The sequence below is a fragment of the Anabrus simplex genome, chromosome 5 (genome assembly GCF_040414725.1).
Source record: "Anabrus simplex isolate iqAnaSimp1 chromosome 5, ASM4041472v1, whole genome shotgun sequence".
In the NCBI taxonomy this organism is placed as follows: Eukaryota; Metazoa; Arthropoda; class Insecta; order Orthoptera; family Tettigoniidae; genus Anabrus; species Anabrus simplex.
Genome location: NC_090269.1, coordinates 365,038,544 through 365,065,600, shown reverse-complemented (window position 1 = coordinate 365,065,600; position 27,057 = coordinate 365,038,544). Strand labels below are relative to the sequence as shown.

The window sequence follows — 27,057 nt, the reverse complement described above, 5'->3', positions numbered from 1 at the left end:
CGGACCTCAGTCCTATTGAGCATGTGTGGGACATGATGGGCCGACAACTGGCCAACCGTCCTCAACCACCCACAACTCTGGAACAACTGACCCGTGCAGTGCAGCAAGCATGGGCCACAATTCCTCAGGAAGCGATCCAGGGCCTTACTGACTCCATGCCTCGACGAATTCATCATTGTATTGCAGCTGATGGTGGGCACATACTGTACTGATTGTTGTCCAAACTTGTGGTCAGAGGGACCTGAAAGTGTAATCGTCGAAGCATAACCGAACACTCGCCTGCATGTTCAGTTGCATCAGTGTAGCACCACTCCTTCTGGGTGTTGCAATTTCCATTTTCTTCAGTGTATTTACACAACCAGTGGAAGATAAGTACAAAGTAAATACAAATTATCATATCTATACAGTCAAAGCAATTTACAAAGTTCGAAAGAACAAGAAGAAAACACAGTATATTTACATCACTGTCCACTGATCAACTCTGACAGTTCATATACACACATTGAGTGCGAGTGATGTACATCTCACAAATTTGAATGTCCAAACCCGCCACCCACCTCACTGCTTCGGGTGTTGCTGAATTGAGGTCTTCCATTTGGCCAGTGAAAGCACGGAGTGGACATTCCTGCACTATATGTTTCATTGTTTGGCAAACCTTCCCACAGTCACAGTATGGAGAAAATGACCAGCCCCAGGTGTGTAAAGTAGATGCTGTTATATCTACTCTACATCTCATGCGATTTAGTCTACTACAGGTGCAGATCAAAGCCTGCCAGTTTTGTGGATGGGTTATTAGTATCCGCTATTGCCCAAGGTGGGGATAAAGACCACTCTGTTGACCATTTAGAGGTGGGGTTGAAGTCACTGGATGTTATCTTCACGGCAGTCTTCCAAGCAGGCTGGCGAGACTTAAGGCGTGAGCATTTCTGTCTGATATCCTCATGAACAGGTAGATGTTCATTCTGCAGCATTCTGGTCCATAGCTGAATAAGGGCCTTCTGTCTCCTGATATGTGGGGGTAGTATATTGCTGAGTACCGGTAACCATTGGATCGGTGTAGCACGAAGTGTACCAGTTATTATCCGCATGGTTTGGCGAAGTTGTAAATCTACTAGCTGTGTGTGAGCACTGTTAAGCCAGACATCAGAACAGTATTCTCCTGCAGAATAGACCAAGGCCAAAGACGTTGTCTGTAATGTGTTTCCATCCGCTCCCCAAGAAGTTCCAGCCAGTTGTTGGAGAATGTTATTACGACTTTTTAGTTTGTTGGCGATTTTCTGCAGATGATTTTTGTATGTAAGAGACCTATCCAATGTTACTCCTAAGTAACTGGGATTGGCACAATATTGTAGCTCATGACCTTTGAAGAATACCCTTGGATGGTAGTTTGCTTCTGCGTTGTTCAGATGGAATGTACTGTAGATGTCGCTGAATTCTGTGGGTTGGGATGAAGATACCATCTTTGAAAGTAGCCATCCAACAGTTCAAGGTCTCGGTTAAGAAGTATTTCAGCTTCTGCGAAGTTGGGTCGTTGAATTGTAAGGCAAATATCGTCCGCATATATGAACTTTCGGGAGATAGAACCGACCCTTGAGGCAGACCATTGTTGACTTTGTGTAATTTGCTTCTGTTGTGTTCTGAGTGAACTTGAAATAGTCGGTTGCTTAACATTCTGTCATTTAGTGTAGTAACTTTTATGTAAGGAACAGCTTTAATCAGTTTAAGCATAAGACCTTCCTTCCAGACTGTGTCATATGCAGCTGTAAGATCTAAGAAGACAGAGACGCTTTTCAATTTCTTCTCAAAACCAACCTCCAGATATGTGGTCAAGGACAGTACTTGGTCACTGCAGTCACGGCCAGGTCGAAATCCTGCTTGCTCAACTGGAAGGAATGCTTTAATGGCCGGTGCTATTCGGTTCAGTATCAGTCTTTCTAATAACTTGTAGGTGACACAGAGTAGAGCTATATTTTGATAGCTTTGTGGGAAAGTTGAATCCTTTCCTGATTTCAGAAGGGCAATAATTTTTGACTTCTGGAAGATTGGGGGAAGTCTTCCTGACTGAAGTATGGAGCTAAAGAATGCAATGAACCATCTTCTTGTAGCTGGACCACAGCTTTTTAGTAGTTCTGGGTAGATTCCATCTAGTCCTACAGCTTTGCCATTTCGGAGTGATTTGAATCCCTTGTCGACCTCTTGTGAAGTGAAAGGTTGTGAATAGGTCGCATGCGGTTGGGTTTCTCGTTTTGCCTGTTTAAGCTCAGTTTTAACCCCTTTCGTAGTCAGTTTATTCCTTGTTGTTTTAGAGGTAGAAACGAGGAGATTTGCTATTGCTTCTACCTTGATTGGGGAATGTTGCTTTGGTGGTATGGATGTGGAATCTAATTTCCGAATAAGTGACCATGCTTTTCTGCTGGAATGGGTGAAATTCTTGTCTTTTACAGTTTTTACCCAGTTCTCTTTTCGAGCTAGATCAAGTGATTATAGTAAATCTGTTGCTTTCTCATGGCTGCTATTTTCTCTTTTCTCAGTCTGCTGGACTCTTCACTCTATCCCGGTATATATTCTTTACGGAATCCTCTGGGAATACATGTTTTTGCTGCTGATTTTATTAAGCCAACAAACCTCATGTAGTTCTCTGGGACAGGTTTAATCCATCTGATGTTGGCATCAGAAAACTTGGCATAAGCAACCCAGTCTGCTTTCTGAAAGTTCCAGCGAGGTCTGGGTGTAGATTGTATAACAGGGATCTGAATTCCTATTTGGTAGATTATGGGTCTATGCTGGCTGTGTGGGAAGTTATTGAGCACTTGTCTCCTAACACGGCAAGATGGTGACATAAAACTGTGCAAGACAAAGCAAAGGTCTAAAGTCACATATAAGAACAATCAGGACCCCGATCTATCTATCTTTCTTTCAGATATGAGATTTTTAGGCTGATGATGCCCTCATTATGGGTGAAACATGTCCCTATATCTAATATGTTAAGACCTATTTCTTAAATTTAAATAAAAAACTCTTATGTATTGAATAGGTGGAATTTTATAATCTATTATTATTATTTGACTTAACTGTTGCCGATGTTCCCTTCAGCCAAATAAAAATTAAACAGGTTATGTGATAACTAAAACATATGTATAACAGACAAAGACAATGTTGCAGGAATAATTATAACATTAAACTACATATAATAACAAAATTTATGGTTATGATCTTCTTGTCATGATATGATGTCTTAAAGTTCCCTTAGGACCTCAAGCTAAGAAGTAAATCTCTGTCTGATTTAGAACAAGCACAGACTTCCTGGAGGAAGCAGGCAGGCCATGTAACAAAGGAGTGGGTAGGGAACATATGTTTTAGATACCACATAATCTTTTTAAGTTTTATTTGGCTGGCAGTGCCCACTAAGTGGCTGAAACTAGTCCCAAGACTATGTAATATTATTTACTTGATATATATTGAAAAGGTGGACCCTCTTGTCAATTTATTCTTATAATTGCACTTTAATACGGAACAAAAATGAAATGTATAGCTTATAAATAACACAATTTGGATGCACCCACACTGTATAACAGCACACGCAAATGCTAGGGCTGTACCTTAATTAAGGCCACGGCTGCTTCGTTCCCACTCCTAGACCTTACCTATCCCATTGTCGCCATAAGACCTATCTGTGTCGTCATGACGTTAAGCCAATTACAAAAAAATAAGTATCAAGGTCAGACGCAGAAGGTAGTAGGACTAGAGAACCAGTGCTTCAGGCTTGATCAGCCTTATGTGGCATGCATTCAAGTGGGCAGAACTTATATATTTTTGTACCTGATGAGGTCATAAATATTGTCTACAAGAGTGTGTTTTAAGACGCTCATAAATCTGTTTGAAGAACCGGGTACTTTTGCTACTATGTTATAAGATGTTCTGGTGGTTTCTTGAAGAATGAGTTAACAATAACCATATCAAATGATATTGCAAAATCTACCATCATTTCTTCCTCCTGATTGATAATCCTGAACCATGCCCTCCATATACCTAATCTGCTCCTAGATACTGCCTCCCGGTGTGCCCATTCAAATCTCCTCCAACCATTACTCTTTTTTGTCCCTCCACCATTTTCATTTTTTCTTCCATTATGATGCAGAAATCTTCTTTCCCTTCCTTTGTGTATCCTGCCAATGGTGAATATGCACTGATCACAGTAATCCCAATGCCTGCATTCAATTTCATTCTTATTAGTCTATCATTTTTTATGATACTTTCTTTTAGGTTTCTTGATAGGATGATCCCAACTCCATTTCTTCCTTGCTGATTCACACTACTTTAGAAAAGTTTGTACCCATTTCCAATCTCTCTAGCTTCGTCACCCTTCCACCTTGTCTCTTGTATACACATAGAACATCCAGTCATCTCCTTTTTATCAGATCAGTAATTTCTCTCTCGTCTCCAGTCATACTTCCTCTTATTGAGTGTGCCCATTCGGAAATTTTTCCGTTCTTGACCCTGAGCTAACTTCTTCAGTCGTATCCACTCTCGGTGTAGAAGCCCTTGCCCATTTCTCACAACCTCCAATTGATGAGACTGGACGTCACTTACAGTACGCTAGAATTTTAGTAAATGTTTAAAGGACTAGTGTAACAGAGAGGGGTGTTTATTTCAGGTTCAGATTATTTAGAAACTTCTGTTGCTTAATTCTCTGAACACAATTAGTCACTTTGCACTTTTTGAGTTACATATACCTCTTACAGTGGTGTTAGTCAGTGAATGCCTATAAATGAAATAGAAATAATCTCTATGTCTGTGTATTAGTAACACTCTTTCTTCTTTCAGGAATGTGATGTGGTGCTAATGTTCCCTTCAGGAGCCCAAGATTTCACTCTTATGTGGTTATTGTCACGGTTACGAGCGGGAACTCCAGGACTGGTTGTTCATGTCAGACATCATGCATCTTCAGACAGCTATGGATTTTATCTTACAGCTCCTTACAGTGTGTTAGTTTCTAATTTCTTATTCTTTAGAACTATAACGCTTTATAATGTGTTCGTTTCTATTTTTTTATTTAGAAGTATTTAAAATAATATTTTGGTGGAGAGATCTTTCATCCTTTTTTCTAAGTTTATTTATCTTTCTTTGGATGCGCCCCCCTTTCCCCTCAGGTCGGTCCTCAACTTTGCAGCGTAGAATAGTGACCACAGAGCTCCTCTTTCTATTGTCTTCTGACGAGAAGTCATGTAGATGCGAGGTAAAGGGTCTGAAGGTTAAGGTTGGCTGCCTTGCATGCGCCTTTCTCAAGTCTCAAGGCCTGACAACAAACATCTGTTTTGTCTGCAGTGACTCTTGCGAATTGAAGTGCTGTTGTAAAGTTTCAAAGTAGTAGTGCAATTGTGCTTTAGTTACAAATTTACTATAATTATAAGTACTGCATGATGAACAGTTAATAACGAACATGAATCTCTTCCTTCTGTTACGACTGATGTTTATAATGAGTATAGTTTCTGTTACTTGTGCTGAGCCTAGAAGTTGCCGTGACTTCTCATCAGATGCAGAAAATAAGTCTGGCATTACTTCCAGTTACTTTTACACGCATGCACAGAAATGGTGCCCCGATATAAATAAAACATGGTGTCCCCCACCTCCTCACTTAGCTGGGCTGAGTGGCTCAGGCGGTTAAGGCGCTGGTCTTCTGACCCCAACTTGACAGGTTCGATCCTGGCTCAGTCCGGTGGTATTTGAAGGTGCTCAAATACGTCAGCCTCATGTCGGTAGATTTACTGGCACATAAAAGAACTCCTGCGGGACTAAATTCCGGCACCTCGGCATCTCTGAAAACCGTAAAAGAGTGGTTAGTGGGACGTAAAGCAAATAACATTATTATTATTACTCCTCCTCACTTAACTCATTGCTGCTAGTAGACAGCCCACTTTAAGACTTTATTGTGATTGAAATGGGCACAGTGGCAGATGTATAGCAATACACACACTGTGCCTGCAGCACTATCCATTCATTCCCACCCCCTTCTTTTCACTACTGGAGTGACCTTCAACACTACCCTTCACTCCCTCTCCTCCTTTTCAGTATTGGAATGGGACAGTGTTGATTGTTTATGCAGGGACACCATTTCTGTGCATGCTTGTACAAGGCTCTTGTCATTTATATTTCCAATGTAAACTCCCTTGGTTAACTCATGTTACATTCTGACCCCAACGCATTAGATAACTGTCTACTGTAGGGAGTCTTTCATTGTTATATCTTCCATCTTTCTTTATCCAATACCTTTGTTCTTTTTAAGCATATTGTCTAAACATGGCAGTAGAGGCATTCTTGGTTCACCCAGTAGGATGTAGATTAAATTCACCATCAGAAATTTTGGAAATTAGGTTCCCCCATCTGGAGAGATGAATGGGCCTGTTCACCCTACCTGCAACGACAGTGAGTAACAGGTTAATTCCTGGAAGCAATGGCATCAAGGCATTGAGTGAACCACTCTCCCTTGCTTAGTGCCAGGGTTACAAATAGTGGAAGCCTTTGCCTTCCACTTTTTCAAGGACATTCATGGTCTGTGTGCTGATGGCTTTACTTGCATATATTATGCAGTCACACAGGTTTTAGTTGTTATTGTATCAATCTGTCAATCACAGGTTGAACATCATTATCATCATTATTTTACAGTTCCAGTTTCCGGGTACTGTTGGCGAGGCTCCTCCATTCTGTCTTATTGAGATACATTCCGTTGTTAATGACGTCAGAGCTCGACAGTCGTCAATAACTTTTAGCTCATAACATAACAACTTACCCTCACCATCGTCAAGTGGTTTCCCATTTTCACACCAGGCAAATGCTGGGGCTGTACGTTAATTAAGGCCAAGGCCGCTTTCTTCATACTCCTATCCCTTTCCTATCCCATAGTCGCCATAAGACCTATCCGTGTCGGTGCAATGTAAAGCAAATTTTTTAAAAATACTCTGTACGCAGAAGTAATCCTATCTATCAGCAACATAAGACACAAAGCACATCACAACGAACAATGGTCAATGTAATGTTATTGTTGATCAATTTTATGAGCTTTCTATATTGTAGGCCTTGACATTTAGTTTTCTTTCAACTCTGTGATATTAGGGCGTCTTATAAAATTATTTATAGCGGATACTGTAATTCCTTATTCTCTGACTTTACATACCGATTTTCTTTAAATTCTGTTTACCCATTTTTTCGTAACGAGGCGCTAATATGGACTTAGTAACAAAAATCCAAATTCATGAATACTGTATCTCTGTGATTATAGTCGGTACGGTAACAATGTATACGACGTAAATGATTGGAAATTTAATACTATATAACTTTAGTCGTGCAGTATTTATCGATACGACCACTAATTAAACGTAAGGAACTTCATCTTTTGGTCCGTATTGAACTGAGATCACAATTAAATTAGAATCTAGCGGGTTCCACCTTTTCAATACTAAATACAATGTTGTTGGATGGTATTTACAACATTATTTATTACAGAACATGTTTCGGTGTTCAACTTTTGACACCATCATCAGCTGTTCAGAAAGTGCAAAAAAACTTGGCAATCTAAACATTAAACAACATATTGTCATACGTAACTCCTTAATATACATATATACAAACAATAGAATATTGCACTAGTTAAATCCTAAAACATCTACAGTAAATTATGCTATATTAAAACTCTAATATGTAACAAGAGAATTCTCGTAAGTCATAAATATAAAATTTCCCGTCTGTTTGATGAGTTGTCTTCACATTCCTTAATGTCTGTGATTTTGTACTATCGTACTATCGAATTCAAATGCGAACTTAAGCTTGAGGATTTAAAATTGTATGCAGTCCATTTGATGTTAAAAAGTTCATTTCATGTATATAATAACCACTTAGATGGATTAAAAGCTCGTTATATACAATATACAATTAAGTACAAAAAACTTTGTATTTTTAATGCTGTATGCGTGGTTGGAACTGTAATTTCATTTGTCCTACAGTTGTTAGGCGTACATGTCTTCTCAGTTCAATAGAACCCTGCAATAATGAAACCCAATGTTAAGAGGAAAGCGAGAATATTGATAAAGAAAACTAATTGAATCTAACTGTTGATACGGCTGACTCACCTCTAAAGCTGTGTAATTCGCGTGACGGCTGCGGCGCGATGAGTGTGTCTGCTAGTATCTTGTGCTCTGTGATGAAGCGCAGGGAAGGAGAAGTAGGGGCGGCAAAGGGGAAGTTTCTAGAACGTCGAACTTTTTGGGAGAGAGTCCGAGGGGCGTTGTGGACGAAGACAGTAGTAAGCAAAGTTGTTATGTAGAGTTCGGAATACGCTCAAATTTTCTGGAATTTTTAACTTGTTAAGTAATAGAATCAAACAATCAAATGAAATCTTGGGTTTTTCCGAGATTTCATTCAAATTCAGGTTAGCATTATAGTATTGGTCTAGATGTGTTAGACATGCCTCCGTAATGTCAAGCTTCTGTCCCTTAGACAGTGTTTCCATGATCTCGAGGTCTTTATCTATGTCTGTAAATTTATGTTTGTACTCATGGATATGCTGGCCTACAGCTGAGAATCTGTGATATTTTACAGCGTTAAGGTGTTCCTGATACCTGACATTAAAGCTACGCCCAGTTTGCCCTATGTATCCGCTTCCACAGTCCCTACATTCGAACCTATATACCCCTGGTTTAGAATATGGATTGACTTTGTTGACAACCGAAACATTATGTAAAACTGTTGTACTTCTATTATCTGTCTTGAATGCGATCCTCATGTTACGTTTCCTGAAAATATATGTAATTCTGTATACATTTTTATTAAACGTGAAGGTTGCAATTTCCTTTGCTTCTATTTTATTTTTCATCAGACTCGTGTGAGGGCGATATTTGAATTTGCTTATTATTCGTTCTATAAAATTCTCTTTAAAACCATTAACTTTAGCCATAGCTTGAATGATGTTCAGTTCCTTGTCCAAGTTTTGTTTGGACATTGGTATAATAAAAGCGCGATTCACCAAGCTGTTATAGGTCGCGCATTTATGAGCTAAGGGGTGTATCGAATCATTACGTATTGTAACTGCAGTTTGTGTGGGTTTTCTGTAAATATTAAAAGAAAATGAAGAAGCGTGTCTATTGATTCGATACACCCCTTAGCTCATAAATTTAACAAGTTAAAAATTCCAGAAAATTCGAGCGTATTCTGAACTCTACATAACAACTTTGCTTACTACTTTCTTCGTCCACAACGCCCCCCGGACTCTCTCCCAAAATGTTCGACGTTCTAGAAACTTCCCCTTTGCCGCTCCTACTTCTCCTTCCCTGCGCTTCATCACAGAGCACAAGATACTAGCATGCACACTCATCGCGCCGCAGCCGTCACGCAAATTACACAGCTTTAGAGGTGAGTCAGCCGTATCAACAGTTAGATTCAATTAGTTTTCTTTATCAATATTCTCGCTTTTCTCTTAACATTGGGTTTCATTATTGCAGGGTTCTATTGAACCGAGAAGACATGTCCGCCTAACAACTGTAGGACAAATGAAATTACAGTTCCAACCACGCATACAGCATTAAAAATACAAAGTTTTTTGTACTTTATAAATTTAAGAAGACGGCCCAGTTTTAACAATCATATTGTATATAACGAGCTTTTAATCCATCTAAGTGGTTATTATATACATGAAATGAACATTTTAACATCAAATGGACTGCATACAATTTTAAATCCTCAAGCTTAAGTTCGCATTTGAATTCGATAGTACGATAGTACAAAATCACAGACATTAAGGAATGTGAAGACAACTCATCAAACAGACGGGAAATTTTATATTTATGACTTACGAGAATTCTCTTGTTACATATTAGAGTTTTAATATAGCATAATTTACTGTAGATGTTTTAGGATTTAACTAGTGCAATATTCTATTGTTTGTATATATGTATATTAAGGAGTTACGTATGACAATATGTTGCTTAATGTTTAGATTGCCAAGTTTTTTTGCACTTTCTGAACAGCTGATGATGGTGTCAAAAGTTGAACACCGAAACATGTTCTGTAATAAATAATGTTGTAAATACCATCCAACAACATTGTATTTAGTATTGTAAAGGTGGAACCCGCTAGATTCTAATTTAATTACGACCACTAATAACATAAATATTTGAGAATTAAAATTCAGGCCTTCCCCTAAACTACCATTTTACTCGGCGCGAATAAAATTATTCATGGTCTACATTATATCGACTTATTACCCCGACTTTGCATACTGATTTTCATTAAGATACGACCACTAATTACATAAATATTTGAGAATGAAATTTTAGCCCTTCCCCTAAACTACCATTTCACTCAGCGTGAATAAAATTGGCCTAGATTGTAGTGACTTATTCCCCGACTTTGCATACCGATTTTCATTAAATTCTCTTCAGCCGTTTTCTCGTGATGCGTGTACATACATACAGATAGACAGACAGAAATTACGGAAAATTAAAAAGTGCATTTCCTTGTTACTGTGGACAAGACTGATGATACAGAAATACCATCCTTTTTCAATTCTGAGCAATTTACAGACAAAACTCTTATTATTTATATATATATATACATATAGATGTTAGTGAATAAATTGAGGAATGTTGTATCTTAATTTTTTTTTTTTTTAACTCAACAAGATTTTATAAATATAATTTTAATGATTTTGTCATGTATTTCTATCTATCCAGTGAAATGAAATCTAAGAGAAAATGTTATTTGACTAGGGGCGATTTCTCATTCCAAGGACAAGAGTGTGCCCTGATAGCCTACTCGCTCCTCCAACCTCTGAAAAGGTTGGTGGAGACATAGAGGAGCCATTTTTGTTGGTGACTCTTCAGTCCTCCTTTAGTTGATATTCATGACAGGCAGAGAATACCGGAGATCAGGTCAACCCCGCAGCTCGTACATTTATATAAAACCTTTATTTAAAAAAAAATGATGTGATCATTCCAAAATTTTACCATATAAATGAAAAACAAAAATTATATGAAAAATTAAACCTAAACCTAACCGGTTATCACACTGAAAAGCAAAGTATATCAATCATTCATCGAAGTGTAGCTGTTATAAATATGCATGGACATTCTTGTACATTCTTCTGTAACCTCCATTATAGCAACGAGTTAAAGAGTTCGTTTCACGTTATCTTAACGGTTATTCAGAGTTGATTTTGGACTCCTTATACAACACACTAGCAAAGAGGCATCTTAATAACACGATACAATCTATCAAAACACATTTGGACCTGTTAAAATATATAAGAAACTCGAATACACATGCCCCAACCTCGAAACATATATCAACTCATTGCGTTATTGCATAAATATGGTTATGGCACTTAAATTGTTACAAACAATTCAAAATCACATATTTCCTAATAGGATCCTAAAGACACCCAGTGTCAATCATAAACAAAGCAAATAAAAGCATATGATTCGTATAAAATGTTGGATATATAGGAGGTTGGTACGTATACCAAATCACTACATTAAAAAAAAAAAATCTTTTGTTATAATGGAAGCCACTTATTTTCAGTTTCCACTTAGTCAGTTTATAACTGTTGGTTTTTTCAGTCTGTCAGAACTAATTTTTGAATAAGTAAAATTTAGAATTAGCTGGTTTGAGTCCTATTGGTCGGAAAAAGTTTCACCATCAGAATGTTGGCCGGCAGGATAGGAGAGGTGGTGATATACAATTTCTAATCACTGGATTGCATGCCAAAAGCCTGGATTCAATTCCAAACCTGTCCACAGTGTTTATAAGGAGTGAGGGCATATGATGCTGTTGATGGCAATTCATTTTACTGTAAGCTCTAAGATACTTTACCTTGATATTCCAGCCTTTGAAACTTGAAATAGTGCCAAGCGTGATACAAGCAAATTTATGATACTTTTGTGGTTGGTGCATGTTTGTTTTAGTTTCAAGCATTACAAGTCGCCCATTTCATGACCGTATCGATGAGTATAATCAAGAAGTTAATATAAAGAACCATCTAATCGATACTTTTATTTTATGCCTCAGGCAAAATTGAATATATATTAACTCTTAGGCTACAGAACATGTTTCGACCACTTAGTGGTCATCTTCAGCTGTATAAAGAAAAAACTAAGATGAAAAAATATTAGGAAAATAAGCACAAGTGATACTCTTAGGTTATAATGAAAAAAATTGCTGTGTTGACTGTTAGGTAAAAGTTCTTTGGTGACTCCTTTGTTATAAAATGGCGGTCACCTGATCAGGACATCTTGCCTCTTGTTCTTATTTGGAAAAGATGTTTATTCTGCGCTGTCCAGAACGAGAGACAAGATGTCCTGATCAGGTGACCGCCATTTTATAACAAAGGAGTCACCAAAGAACTTTTACCTAACAGTCAACACAGCAATTCTTTCATTATAACCTAAGAGTATCACTTGTGCTTATTTTCCTAATGTTTTTTCATCTTAGTTTTTTCTTTATACAGCTGAAGATGACCACTAAGTGGTCGAAACATGTTCTGTAAGTGTTAATATATATTCAATTTTGCCTGAGGCATAAAATAAAGTATCGATTAGATGGTTCTTTATATTAACTTCTTGATTAGTTTCAAGCTGCATGTTTTTACTAGTTTCAAATTTGTATTTTGTCTTGGAGACCAGAGTTTGATTATATATGATTTATTTACAGATTGTTGAAAGCTGCAGAAGAGCTCCATTTGCCCAAGACATTACGGCCAGAATATGGTGGTGGTCTTAAGGAATTTGTTCAACAGGAAGCATCATGTTTTGAGGGTACAGAAAATGAAAGAAAGTTCTTTTCTACCCAGGAACGTCAGTGGCTTGTTTTACATCTACTAGAAACATTGCGTGCTGGCCCTGAAGATCAGTTGGGTGGTTTAAAACTCATTGAGGGCCAAGCTATTGGTAAGTATTAGGAAATCAGATCACCTTTAACCATGTGTCCATGTATCCCGTATACTGCGCCTGCCAGGTCAAGACATTTATGGCACTTCTTCACCTTCCTCTCTCCTTCAATCATTCCTCTTCCATCATTTTTTCCCAGTCCAGGTTTGTTCTTCTTGCACTCCTCTTTATCCAATCGATCCACCTCGATCTAGGTTTCCCTCTTGCTCTCTTTCCCTCGAACTTGGTATTCTTTCCTCCTCCATCCTCTTTACATGTCCAGACCATCTTATTTATTCCTTTGAATTCTCCTATTTAGGTTTTCTATTCCGACTTCCTTTCTAACATTACGTTTCTCACTCTTTCTTTCCGTGCTTTTTCTGTTATACTTCTTAGGTATTTAATTTTGCTGGTTTGATTTCTACTCTTCTCCCTACTTGACATTGTCCAGGTCTCAGCCACACAAGTCAATATAGGGGCTTAGTACATTTTGTACATTTTATCTTTACCTTTCCTTGGTACTTCCTTGTTCCAGGCAAGGTTTCTTATACTCCGGTAGAATGCATTGCCCTGTTGCACCCTCTTGCTAATCTCCATGTCCTGCCTTGTATTTTGCATTAATTCACTCCTTAGGTATTTGAAACTGCACAACTTCAAGGCTTCGACTACCAATTTTCACAATGTGTTTCCCTTGTCTTTTTCCTTGTGGTATTACCATGGTCTTGTTTTTCTGTGGCTGATTTTCATACCGTACTTTTCAGTTTTCTTATTCGGAGCATCAAGTTGTTCTTGTGCTACTTTGCTGTATGTTTCCCAGACCACAATATCGTCTGCAAATAGTACTGTAATAAGTTCATCTTCCTATTCCCATATGCTTCTTTTGTCTCCTTTACAATTTCGTCCATAGCCATTAGAAACAGAAGAAGTGACACCACACTCCCCTGTCTTAGTTCAGTTTCATTTCTAAACCATTCCGCTTTTCCAGTCTATTGTACATCTCTTCAAAACATGGTAGAAATACCATTGGGATTTTTATAATTTCCATAGTACTTCAGATGTAGGAATATAGTGAATGATAAGGACAGCTATGTACATCACCATCTATGTTTTTAAATAATAGAGACTGTTTCATGTATTTGGAATTGATTTGCTGGTATTATACCAGATTTTTATTAAAATTGTAATAAGTTTATAGCTATTTTGGACCCTTTTGGTCAGCTTTATGTACAATCAGATGAGTATAATTATTTTCTCTCTCTTGCAAAAATGCAGGAAAGTAGCCTATTTCAGTCACATCTTCTGAAATGAGAAATATGAAATCTGATACAACTGTTCATAGAAGGTAATACTGCAAAGGAACAAGGACGTGAGCAAAGAAGACTTTTCTGTGTGCAGAATCTCCAGCAGTGGTTTGACGTCTGTGATTCAGCCACTCTGATGCGGGAAACACAAAAGTAAGAAACATTACTCCATGATGGCCACAAACCTTCTTTGAGGATCTGGCACCAGAAGTAGAAGAAGAAGAAGAAACTTTGTTTTTACTCAGAAGTTTATCAAAGTTATGTGGAATATTTTTCAAATTATTTTGCTCATTTCTACAAGGGAATACATACCAAGTAATTACCTACCATAATGAAAATTACTTGTAGACAGAGAAAGAACTATCCTTACATGCAGTTTTGTGTGTATAGAAATCTACTTTACTACCTTACAGGTCTCTAGGATTCCACTGGACTCCCTCTCATGTTGGACTGAAAAGAATGAGACTACTGTTTCTGTTAGGTACTGTTTTGGAGTGGCTGAACTTCGTGAAACTACAAGGTTTTCCATAAAAACCTCAACACCCATACGCGGCTGAGCAAAGATCGGCTGGATTGCTTCCCCTATACCCACGACCCATCTGGCCACAGCTAGCCTGTGCTCTGTCTCTGCTTCTTAAATGTATAAATCTGCATATACAGTATAAGAAACTAAACTAATCTTTTACCTCATAGCATACACTGGAAATGTCCTTCTGCAGCTAAACAGGCGTTGTACCGGGTCACCTTCATCTTTACTATGCTCATAATGCCTTGCCATTTGCCTCTGCTTCCACGCTAAGCAGCAAACAGCTGTTATTTGGTATTTTTCTCTCAGAAGTACTAGTAGGATAGCCCTCGTGACAGCCTTCTTATTTCCACTACACAAGCATTTCCTTTGTTATTAAATGTTTTGGTGTTTAATGAAATGTTTGGGATTATGAATGAGCTTTGACTGAATAAATATCATGCCTTAGGAACCTAGGTATGAATGTGTATGGCACGGGTTTTCATAGTTCCAATGAATTACCTGTGTTTTATTATTTTGATTGTTCTGTGCATTCGTATGTATGTATCCAGGAGGAATAATAATGTTTATTTGTTGTAAAGGAATGGTTAGCTGCAATAGTATAGTGATTGTAGGCCTACCATACTGCCAGAGTAAGATTGGGAAAGTAAAGGGGATTTAATTTCTTGAATTTCCATGCCATTCAGAGCTCAGGTAGGAATGGCTCATTGCTATTTTCTTGGGATCCATTTATACTAATTCTGCATCAAGAACTTCTTTCCTTTGTAGGCAAAGTTTTCTTCAGTCTGATTTTCACCCTGGGCTGACAATAAATAGAAGAATAATGTTTCCCCACTGTGTGAAGATTATCCCATATATAAGAGACCTAAAATAATCCCAGAAAGGAGAACACCTGTAAAACATGTGAACCGTGGTAAAAGAGGAAGTTAGACGATGACAATAAACAGTACATAGTCAAGGCAAGACAAGACATGCTGATCGGAGCGAAAGAAAAGGAGGATGTGCAAAGGACAGTCCGCAGACTAGAGACCTGGGCGGAGGAAAACAGCCTACAGATAAATGAAGAAAAGACAGTACAAATGACCTTCAGAAAAGGTGGGAAATCAACGCACAAAGACAACATAACATTACACCAAAAGCCATTACAAAAGGTACGAAATTACAAATATTTGGGAATAACACTACAGACAACAGCGGCGTCCTTTGGTATACATATTCAAGAAAGAACGGCAGCAGCAATCAGAGCCTCATACAGCATCCAAAACATTTCAAACCTATCAATCAGCACGGCGATGAGACTTTTCAAGACGACAGTAGCGCCAGTGATAACATATGGAATTGAGATCGTGTGGGAAAAGCTGAAGATCGGAGACCTGATGAGAATAGAAAAAATAAAAGCAATGTTCATGAAGAGGATTACCCAAGTTGGAAAGACAGCGCCATCCCGGATGGTATACGAAATGATGCGGGAGACGTATTTCATAGAAGACATACGATCACAATTCTACCTACAATCAACGGAAGCAAGCAGGGCACTAGTAAATATCAGGGAAAGGAAGAAAAGTGAAATCGACCTCGACTTCTACGCCTCACCAGCGATGACGGACGATAGATGGACTAGAGAGTGCAACACACAACGCCACGTGATAACACGACTCTCCACACATGGGTTTCACCACAAGATATGCGTAAACCAAAAGTTCCATGAGCCAGACGAAGATTGTAAGTGCATTTTGTGTGGACAGAAGTGTAGTAGATATCACATTATAACATGCACGAAAAGAACCAGGACAATTACAGACTATAGCAAAAACTGAAATGTGAAATTTATTTAATGCTCAAAATTGAGTGAACATTTCTCTATTAATTAATAGTCAAGGCAATAATGACGACAGAAACAGGAAGATGTGATAAAGACCAACACAACATTCATTGTATCGATTTGACCTATCTTAATAGCAAGTCCCTTGAAGTTCAGACTGTAAATAATGCTCACAATAATTATTTAGAAGCCACAAAGCATTTATTGTCACCATATGTAAAACTGTGGTGTGCAAATAATAATGTTTTTAAAAAATTAGAAACAGGGCTAGAATCGCACAAGAGGCAGTTGCATCAAAATAACAACCAGTGCTACACTACACCAGCGCGCTAACATTTCGCCATGGTGCTGGATGCCTAAACAGTACAAGTACACCACAGACTTTAAAAAAAAAAATAGTCATGGAGCACACTGAAATGCTATTGTTATGAATAAAACTCAGTCTGTTTTATTACTCTTAATTTAGTTCAGGATGACCCAATAAATGCACACACACACAATACTAATCAACCATGAGTGGCTGCACTTACTAATTGCTGTCTATTTACAAGTCTCTCTTCTTTGCACAGCAGGCGGTCCAACTCGTTGGTATTACCTGGGGACAGCCATAATCCTATTCACTGGTTTGCCTTGAGATATACGAGAACGATCATTAAAAATTTAGGAAGAAGGCATGCTAGAACGACAAAAAGGAAATCAGCAGCTATGAAAACTTTATTTCATGACTTGAAATCAAAACATTTTTGATTGCATTGCTGATTCTTGTCAATATGTGGTCTGTGAATGGCTTTAGTTTGATCAAAAGTACAATTTTATATGTTACAATTTTGTGTACAGTGCAGTATATTATCATTAAGTGCCTTGTGCCTGAATAGGAAGAAAACGCAGTTTTAACCGCATTCTTCATTCGGTAGCGCACTGTTATGCTGAATGGGCATGGACCCAAGGGCTTCCCCATCCTGTGAAGTGGTCCCACTTTCTCCATAGGCTAGCAGTGGTGTGGGCCACTCCATTACTCTTCTCACCTCCTGGGTTTAACCCGTTATTCACGTGCAGACCTAGAAATCTTCCATTTGTGTCTTGAAAAATGATTTTTTTTTTTTTTTCACATAGCATTGAGATCAGCAACCCCAGTGAAAGTAATGGAGAGGAGAACTGGGACTGATCAAGAGAGACCTCCTCTATTTGGAAATGGGAGAATACATTTCTGTTCATCATGCTTCACATACTGATCCGTCATTGTGTTTCTCTTGTTATACTTTCATGTTCCTGTTTTTCTGTTTGTTACGTGATTCTTGTTTATTGTGATAGTGAATTAATTAAGGGCATATACATTTCCTAGTGGTCTGTTACTCAGGGATCTTACGTTCTCTTTTGATGTGCTTGTGACCTTTTCAGCTTGATAATATGATTGTTTTATTTTTTAATTCATTTTCAAATTCCTCTGTTGAATAAATAAATTTATTTTAATTTTTGTCTCCTTTTAATTTGTTCAGAAAGAATGATTACCTGGTTGAACTTCCTCTTAAAACAAAAATCACCACCACCACCATCACCACACTCCTTTTCAGTACTTATATTGAACCATTTAGCTCTTTTTCTCCTTGTGTGTTTGTCCTTTGTTTCTAGTCTATTGCTACAGGTATTCATCTTTACCTTCTTTTTTTTCCCTTCTCCCTTCTTTATCCATTTGGCTTTCCTGTTATCTGAAACTTTTCAGATCGAAACTGAAAATCTGTCAAGATGACCCCTCAACAAATGTGGATACCCGCCTCTTGATGAAGCTGGGAAGCAGAAATGAGCTTGTCAGGAGCTGAGAAGAAATGGATGTAGAACTGGAATTGATGAAGATAGAGCCAGTCTATTTGAAGATGGCAGTGTATGAAAATATGGAGGTTGTCCTTGTCCTTTGTGGTTTTTATATTTGTCCTTGTCTCCTTTTCTGTTGCTCCATTTCCCAGTGCTGATCTGTCATTGTGTTCATCTTATTACCGTATTTCTCCGATTCCAAGACAACCCCCACTATTTCCTTCAAGAAAATTAAATCAGGCTTAAAACGTGCTTTGTAAAATCATATGAATGTCTTTCTTGTACAGTACACATTTTTAGACTATCTTTGTCTTCATGCCAAAGCCAAACATTGGCTTTAGGTTTTTTTTCTTTTTCTGCTGCACAATTATGCTCTTTTTTTTTTTTTTGGTTTAATAACCATTAAATTAATATTGGCATAATAATATCAAAAAGAACCCGTTGAAAATTTACTGGCAACACCTGTTCCACGCGTCTCTACAATATGATGATCCATCAGCAAAATATTCCTGCCGTCTATAAAACTGTTACTTTTACTCAGCATCAGGTATAACCGACGGCCGCTACACGCACTTACTGCTTGCCGGGTTCGGCCTACCAGTGGCTAACTATGTATAGGCCTAATAACGGTGTGGATGTTGAAGGTCAACGAACAAGTTTATTGCACCCTGGTATAGCCATTCCACCCTTGCGTTTTTCGCTCACATATCTCACAGTTTCGTCTTCAACTTCTTTAAAGCATACTTGTTGAGGGCCACTGCATGCAGTTTTTTTTGTACAGTACGCATTTTTAAGCTATATTTGTCTTCACGCTACCGCGAATATTGGCTTTAATTAGGCCTATGCTGTATTTTCCTACAGCTGCGCAATTATTCTTCATTTCTGCGTGTTTAATAACCATTTACTTAAAATTGGCATCATAATATCTATGAGAACCGTTGAAAATTTGCCAGCAATACCTGTTCCGTGTACCTTTATAATACGACAATCCATCACAGAAATATTCCTGCTGTCTATAAAACTTAATTTTACTGAGCATCCGGTACAGTAGATGCGTTAAAACTCTGCCACTGAGTAGCTGTGGCCTTTATAAGAATTCAAAGGCTTGCGTGTTTTAATGCCATTCTGTGGATTTGAGGAACTTTTTTTAGAGGCTAATGGAACGTCATTCTCTCTTCACTATTTCCCAAGATCCAGTGACGTTACACAGAGGCACTGTACAGCCGGTTGCCACGGCTAGCGATGCATAATAAAGTGGCGGGGGTGAAAAGAAGTGACATGGTTACCGTGGTAGTTGCCATTGGTGTTCATTACTGTTAGATCGCGAATGCGAGACGACCCTCGATTTTTCAGTTGAGATTGAAAAAAACCATTGTCTTGGATTTAGAGAATACGATATCTGTCCCTATTCATATTCTTTATACAGTAGAATCTCCCTTATCCAGCAATGGCAAGACCAAACTAATTGCTGGATAACTGTGATTTTGCATGTTTGGAATCTATGCACGATCTAAAAAATGCATCATAGTAATTGTGCAGTAGGACCTACAATTTTCTCGCTCCTCTTCACAACTAACTGGGCAGAAGTTGTACAAGAAAGACAAGAGAAGAGGAAAGCAGTATGGCTGGAGTTTTACACTACCAATGCAATGCTAGATCAGTCATGTACAGGACTCAAACAAGACCTTCATTTGACAATAGCATTAGCGGTGCATAGTGACCACTACAAAATATGTAACAATAAAACATTCCTTGAACCTCAACAGGACTGCGTTTGTGATCTCTGCAACCTGCTGTGTCACAGATACTATAGGCCTATTACCTACTGTTAAAAAAAAAAAAAAAAAACTCAATCACCTCCTATTATAAGACTGATATTCTTTTTTTATGCACACTTGTGCGCTCTTCTTATATTAAACTAGCTGATGTACCCGTGCTTCGCTACGGGATTCTCAGAAAAACTGGCTTGGTGGTTTTCCTAACTGAATTCAACATAGGTCATTACAAAAAGGTCAGTAGGAATGTAGCGATTGAAAGCAATGTTATCATATAAAATACTCGATTAAATGAAAAACCGCACACTTTCTCACTTTCAACGAACAGTACTACGGTGCCGATCTAAGAGTCCAAAGTTCCAGAGCTGGAATAACCAGGTCACAGACTGCCGTGAACACTCCTCTGTCATTATTCCATTAAATATGCACACTACTCATTCCAATCAGCAGCTCAGAGTAGGGATTGTATAGCTCGAATACTATGATGAACCAGTATGTTAAGTACCAGATATATCAGAAAATGAATGAACCAGAGGAAGGGTATGCTAAAGAAGAAAGTTATCATACACCCCAGCTACTTCCCACCAATATACAGGCAGGCTGTTACAGTCGGTACGACCAGGCGAGTTGGCCGTGTGGTTAGGGGCGCGCAGCTGTGAGCTTGCATCCGGGAGATAGTGGATTCGAACCCCACTGCCGGCAACCCTGAAGATGGTATTCGGGAGATAGTGGGTTCGAGCTCCATTGTCGGCAGCCCTGACGGTGGTATTCCGTGGTTTCCCATTTTCACACCATTCACACCAGGCTGTACCTTAAAGCCAAGGCCGCTTCCTTCACACCACTATTCATTTCCTATCCCATCGTCGCCATAAGACCTACCTGTGTCGGTGCGACGTCAAGCAAATTAAAAAAACCTCGGTACGCTGCAGTAATCCTATCTGTCGGGGATGAGAGGAAACAGAAGACAAAAAGCACATCACAACAAACAATGGTCAGTGTAATGTTATTGTTGATAAAGCTTATGAGCTTTCTATATTGCAGGCCTTCACATTAGTTATATTTTGACTCTGTGATATTAGGGTGTTTTACAAAATTATTTATATCGTAGACTGTAGTTCCTTATTCTCAGACTTTACATACCGATTTACACTAAATTCTGTTAACCAATTTTCTCGTGACTCGGCGCTGATATGGACTTAGTAACAAAAATCCAAATTCATGAATATCTCCCATTATATGCGGTACGGTAACAATGTATAAGACATAAGTGATCGGAAATTTAATAACTTCTTACATAACTACTACTAACTTACGACATATAAAGTTATGTTAGTTATGTAGTATTTATCGATACGACCACTAATAACATAAATAATTTGAGAATTACATTTCAGACCTTCCCCGAAACTACCATATCACTCAGCGTGAATAAAATAATTTATAGCCGAGCTTGTAGTGGTTCATCACCCGACATTACATGCCGATTTTCATTCATTCTCTTCAGCCGTTTTCTATTGATGCGTGTACAATCATACATACATACATACATACATACATACATACATACAGACAGACAGACAGACAGAAAATACAGAAAAGTAAAAAATGCATTTCTTTGTTACTGTGGACATGACCGATACAGAAATACCATTCATATCAAATTCTGAACAATGTACATACCAAACACTTATTTTATATATAGATTACATTTCGGCCTTCCCCTAAACTACCATTTCACTCAGTGCGAATAACATTATTGACTGCCTAGATTATAGCGAGCTATTCCGTGACTTTGCATACCAACTTTGGTGAAGATACGACCACTAATAAAATAAATATTTGACAACAAAATTTTAGGCCTTCCCCTAAACTACCATTTTTCTCATGGTGTATAACCTATATTGTAGCGACTTATTTCCCATCTTTGTCTAGTGATTTTCATTAAGACACGACCACTAATAACATAAATATTTGAGAATTAAATTTCAGGCATTCCCCTAAACTACCATTTCACTCAGTGTGATCAAAATAATTTATAGCCTAGATTTTAGCAATTTATCACCCGACTTTACATTCCGATTTTCATTAAATTCTCTTCAGCCGTTTTCTCGTGATGCGTGTACATACAGACAGAAATTACGGAAAAGTAAGAAATGCATTTTCTTGTTACTGTAGACATGACCGATACAGAAATACCATTCTTTTCAAATTCTGAGCAATGTACAGACAAAACTCTTATTTTATATATATATATAGATTAAATAATTATGCAGTATACCAATTGGGGATTAGCTCAGAAGTTAATGCTTTGTCAGGAAAGATATCTGACCTTAAACCCCTGACCAAAATGAAAGTGAGCCTAGGTGACTGCAGTGACCCTAGAAAAACTGGGATAAACTGAAGAAAGTATGCAACATACCGTGTAAAAGGACATAGTGGATTTGGGCATATTGTAGAACTTCCTGTGGTTACAAATAGTATTTAAGTAGAAAAGAAGTATTACAATAGGTAACTGTTGAAATCAAATGCAGCAGACCCATTGATAGTTTATTAAATCATAATTTTTTTTATTTTTTTTAACGTCGCACCGACACAGATAGGTCTTATGGCGATGATGGGAGAGGAAATATCTAGGAATGGGAAGGAAGCGGCCGTGGCCTTAATTAAGGTACAGCCCCAGCATTTGCCTGGTGTGAAAAATGCTGGGGCTGTACCTTAATAAAGGCCAAGTCTTAATCTATGCATTACAATATACACAAATTAAGTGAGTAAATTATGTAAAGTAGTCTATATAACAGCCAACGTAAATGGTATAAATCGCTACAAAAACTTGCAAAGAATAATGTCTTTTACTTTCCACAATGTGCTGTCAACTGAGAGTTTTCTTCTTCTTCTTCGTATTATTATTATTATTATTATTATTCCCCACCCATGGCTTGATTTACCAATGATGTGATTGATAATTTCATCATCTTCGAGGGAGGGTGTGACGGAAGTAGAGCTTTCGATGTCCACCCATTTGCTAACTGTTTTGATTGTAGCATTTCTGTTATTTCCGATATAGCATGCTGGTTGTGATGGGAAGCCTATAACATTTTCACACTCTGTTTCTCTTCAGACATTACCACGAGCCATACTTTATGCCAACAGTGATGTTGTGTTATTGGCTTAATTTCCCTTCATGGGAGGGGATGAGGTTTATTCACATCTTTAGTTTGAAAGACTTTTGGAAATACAGTATTTCACAGACCTTTCATAACTGAGATTTTCCCATGGAAAGTATCCAATAGTTAATTTTGAAGTTCTGGATAACACCTAGGTTTATAAGCTACAGGAAACTTGTGATTTTGGGGGAATAGAATATGAAGATTCTCACATACATATGCCTTCAGCACAAGAATGAACATGATAGTTGTCTGTATGAATAAATACTCAACTCTTTGGGTGATAAGCCTTTCTCAGATGACTGTGCTTTGATACTTGGTATAAAGACTTCACAAAATCATTTTGCGACCTATAATCCCCACCTTTCTCAGATGACTGTGCTTTGATACTTGGTACAAAGACTTCACAAAATCATTTTGCGACCTATAATCCCCAGTGTTGATTGTGACATTTGAAACATTGTGGATTTTGGCATTTCCCTATCACTAGAGGTGTTAGAATGTGTTATTGTTTTTATATTTGTTGATTTGATAATCAAAAGGTAGTGTTTTATGTTTGTATTATTTTCTCTGAAAAAAAGTTAAAATTTGGAAAGTGATCAGGTTTGTACAATAAGTACATTTGAAACATATAAAATAAATAAAACATAAAGTAGAAAACAAGATAGCAGGTAAACTGTTAAATGTCCCTATGGAAGAATGAAAAACCCTGTATAAGAAAGTCGCATTTTTATTTTACATTCACCTCCATGCAGCATCTCAAAACATATTTTAAATGAATACAAGTTACCTATATTTCAGGTTCGAAAAGGCAAGGGAATTTCATAATAAGATGATATTCTGTGGGATTGTGTTTATTCCATAGGCTGGTATAATCGTTTCTAACAGAGGTATGGTATCTGTAAGCTACATGTTTCAGGTTAGTAGAAAAGTGCTCATGAAGTCTCTACTCGTGAATTTGAAGAAATATTTCAGAATATAGTGAAGGATGAGGGTATTGGAGGGGCGCATATTTATAATGCTGATGAGACAGGAATATAGTGGAGGTGTCTTCCTATGAGAACTCCCTACTGTGAAAATGAAACATCGTCGAACGGATTTAAACAGAACAAGGACAGCATGATCGTGCTGTTTTGTGTGAACGCTACAGGCAAGCACAAGGTAAAGCAAATGGTGATAGGCAGAGGTGTTCGTTTTTGTTAATTAGCATAAAACAATAAATCATATTTAGAAGTTAGCATGGTTTTATTTTCATGTAACTTATTTACATGTTTCGTGTTGTCCAGGAATGAATTTAACCCTTAGAGTGTCAGGTTGTCTTGTAGTTTCTCATACATAAATTACCGGGCTGAGTGGCTCAGACGGTTGAGGCGCTGGCCTTCTGACCCCAACGTGGCAAGTTCGATCCTGACTCAGTCCGGTGGTATTTGAAGGTGCTCAAATACGTTAGCCTCGTGTCGGTAGATTTACTGGCACGCAAAAGAACTCCCGTGGGACTAAATTCCGGCACCTCGGCGTCGCCGAAAACCGTAAAAGTAGTTAGTGGGACGTAAAGCAAATAACATTATTAAATTGCCAAGCTATTTTGCCTGAAAATGCAGGGGTTTTTTAAATAACTTGAGATGTATTTGATGTATTTGCTTGTTACTTTGAAGCAGAAGGTTTGTCCTTCCAAAAGTAATGTGCCTTTGAACGTTTAAGAATCGGAAAACTTTTTTTTAATCGTGAATTTTTGAAATTTTTAGGTTGTCTTCTCAATGTTCAATTATTTTGAGCATAAGAAGTAAGGGTTAAATACATTTTATTTACAAATTCACATTGTGGGCATAATAATAGTTCAGTAGGTGACTAAAGAGACAGGGGAAAATAGCCTAACTCAGTCATAAGAACAACAAAAAATTAAATGAAACCCTGCAAAAAATAGTATCATGACCTGAAATTTCAGTCTTTATTTTTAAAAAATAACTAGAGAAATACCTGTCTGTTTTTACTTTGAAGCAGAGTCATTATTCTAGTAATAGTTAAATGGTTTTAATTTTTTTTTAAGGAAAAATCTCCTTAAACTACAAATTTTACATTTTTCTTTTTTTTCTTCCAGGAAAATATAGACTAAATATATTTTATGCACAATTCTGACATGAACATAGTCCAGTGGGTGATTGCAGGGTAGGGGAAAATGGCCTAACATAGTCAGACAATAACTAACAAATTTTAAAAAAAATTACAACAAATCATGGTCATGACAACATATGAAAAAATATATTTATAAATGCAGCTTGAAGGGTTGAATACAGTGGTTTGCTCATCGAACAGTTTTAGCACGAGTGTTCCCTTACGAGACAGGGTGTAGGCCCTTTTTGCAACCAAGGCATGCATTTTGCGAACACCTTTTTCTATCTGTGGTGGAGCACACAACACAAATTCTTTCCTGGAAGTGTTTCAACTCCAAGGACTAATTGGGCTCCAAGCTGATTGTCACCTCTATCTGTGCTACCTACAACTTTTCTTCTAATGTTAAACCATTCTGTTGATAATGCCTCAATTACATGTCTGTTGAATTTCAGACAGGTGATGAGTTTCTTGTTTTTTGGCGAATTTTCTTTATATAATATATAAGCATTCAGTAACATCCTACCAAACACGTTGAAAGACACTATCTTCCATAACTTCAAAATCTTCCTTTCATCCAGATATAGGGCTACATACATCATATCATTTGAATCGATTCCACCTGAATTTTGTTATATTCAAAAACAACATCTGGTTTTTTGACAGTTTTCTTGTTTCTAGTCGATTTTTCTGAAGTAGTTGCTAAAGAATGTGTGCTGAGAATGAGAACCTGATTTTTCTGAGATTTTTTCTCCGTGAACCCACAAAGGAGGAGAAATTTGTCCCTAACAAACTGAATCTGCCTATTGAAAATTTCATGAGCAGTTGCTTTGGAAAAAATTTTCTGTTTTTATGAATGGTTCCAGTGAAAAATTTTCCAGCTGAATACGGAAACTGTGCTAAGGGAATTGAAACAAAAAAATTGTCACAAAAAACATGAAAATCTCTGTGTAATAACCTAACCCATTTTCCTTTCTCCCTTCTTTTTTCGAAGGTGACTTTGCTCCTTTGTATACAAAGAAAGCCAGACAATAGTTACCCACTGAATCACAAAGCATTCATCATTTCACTCCCCACTTATTGTGGTACTCTTTAGACAGATATTGAATGAATCTTAGTGTGACTTGCTACCTGTAAGACTCTCATCAGTGCTGAGTTAATGGTGTGATGTGTAGTGATATGAGAAACATAATTTGCATGGTCTATCAATATCTGAAATTTACCAGTGGGAGAATGATTAGGTTGTAATAATATGCCGTTATCTACAAAGTGAAGAACCTGAACAGTAAATCAAAATGATTCCTAGGAAACATTGCTGAAAACCATGGTGAATGCATAGAGGGATGTTTAGACCAATAGCAACTTATGTTTGGTTTCCTGATTATTCCCATGTTCAAAATAACACAAATAAATGCCTTAAATTACAGCCACATTTGTCTCTTTTCACTATTTGAGTCTAGAAGAGGGTGAAATAGTTGGCGTACTATTTGTTTCAGTAATAATTGTTGTTGGCAGACGAACAGTAAAAAAAAAAAGGATGAACACAATGTACGGGTTCTGAGTCTTTAGAAAGACACTGTTTAGGTCCAGGAAGTTTGCAATATGTAAATGAATGAGTAGGAATATTACCTGCATCACCG

General features: G+C 37.6%; 1 protein-coding gene across 1 annotated transcript in view; it reads left to right on the top strand.

The window, feature by feature from the left end:
* Window positions 1–27,057, top strand: part of wwk (white walker) — a 260,834-nt gene that overhangs the window by 39,623 nt on the left and 194,154 nt on the right. Inside the window, exons 3-4 of the mRNA XM_067147682.2 lie at window positions 4,825–4,985; window positions 12,697–12,932. Of these exons, the coding sequence (XP_067003783.2) occupies window positions 4,825–4,985; window positions 12,697–12,932 (397 nt within the window). The remainder of the gene's footprint in view (window positions 1–4,824; window positions 4,986–12,696; window positions 12,933–27,057) is intronic.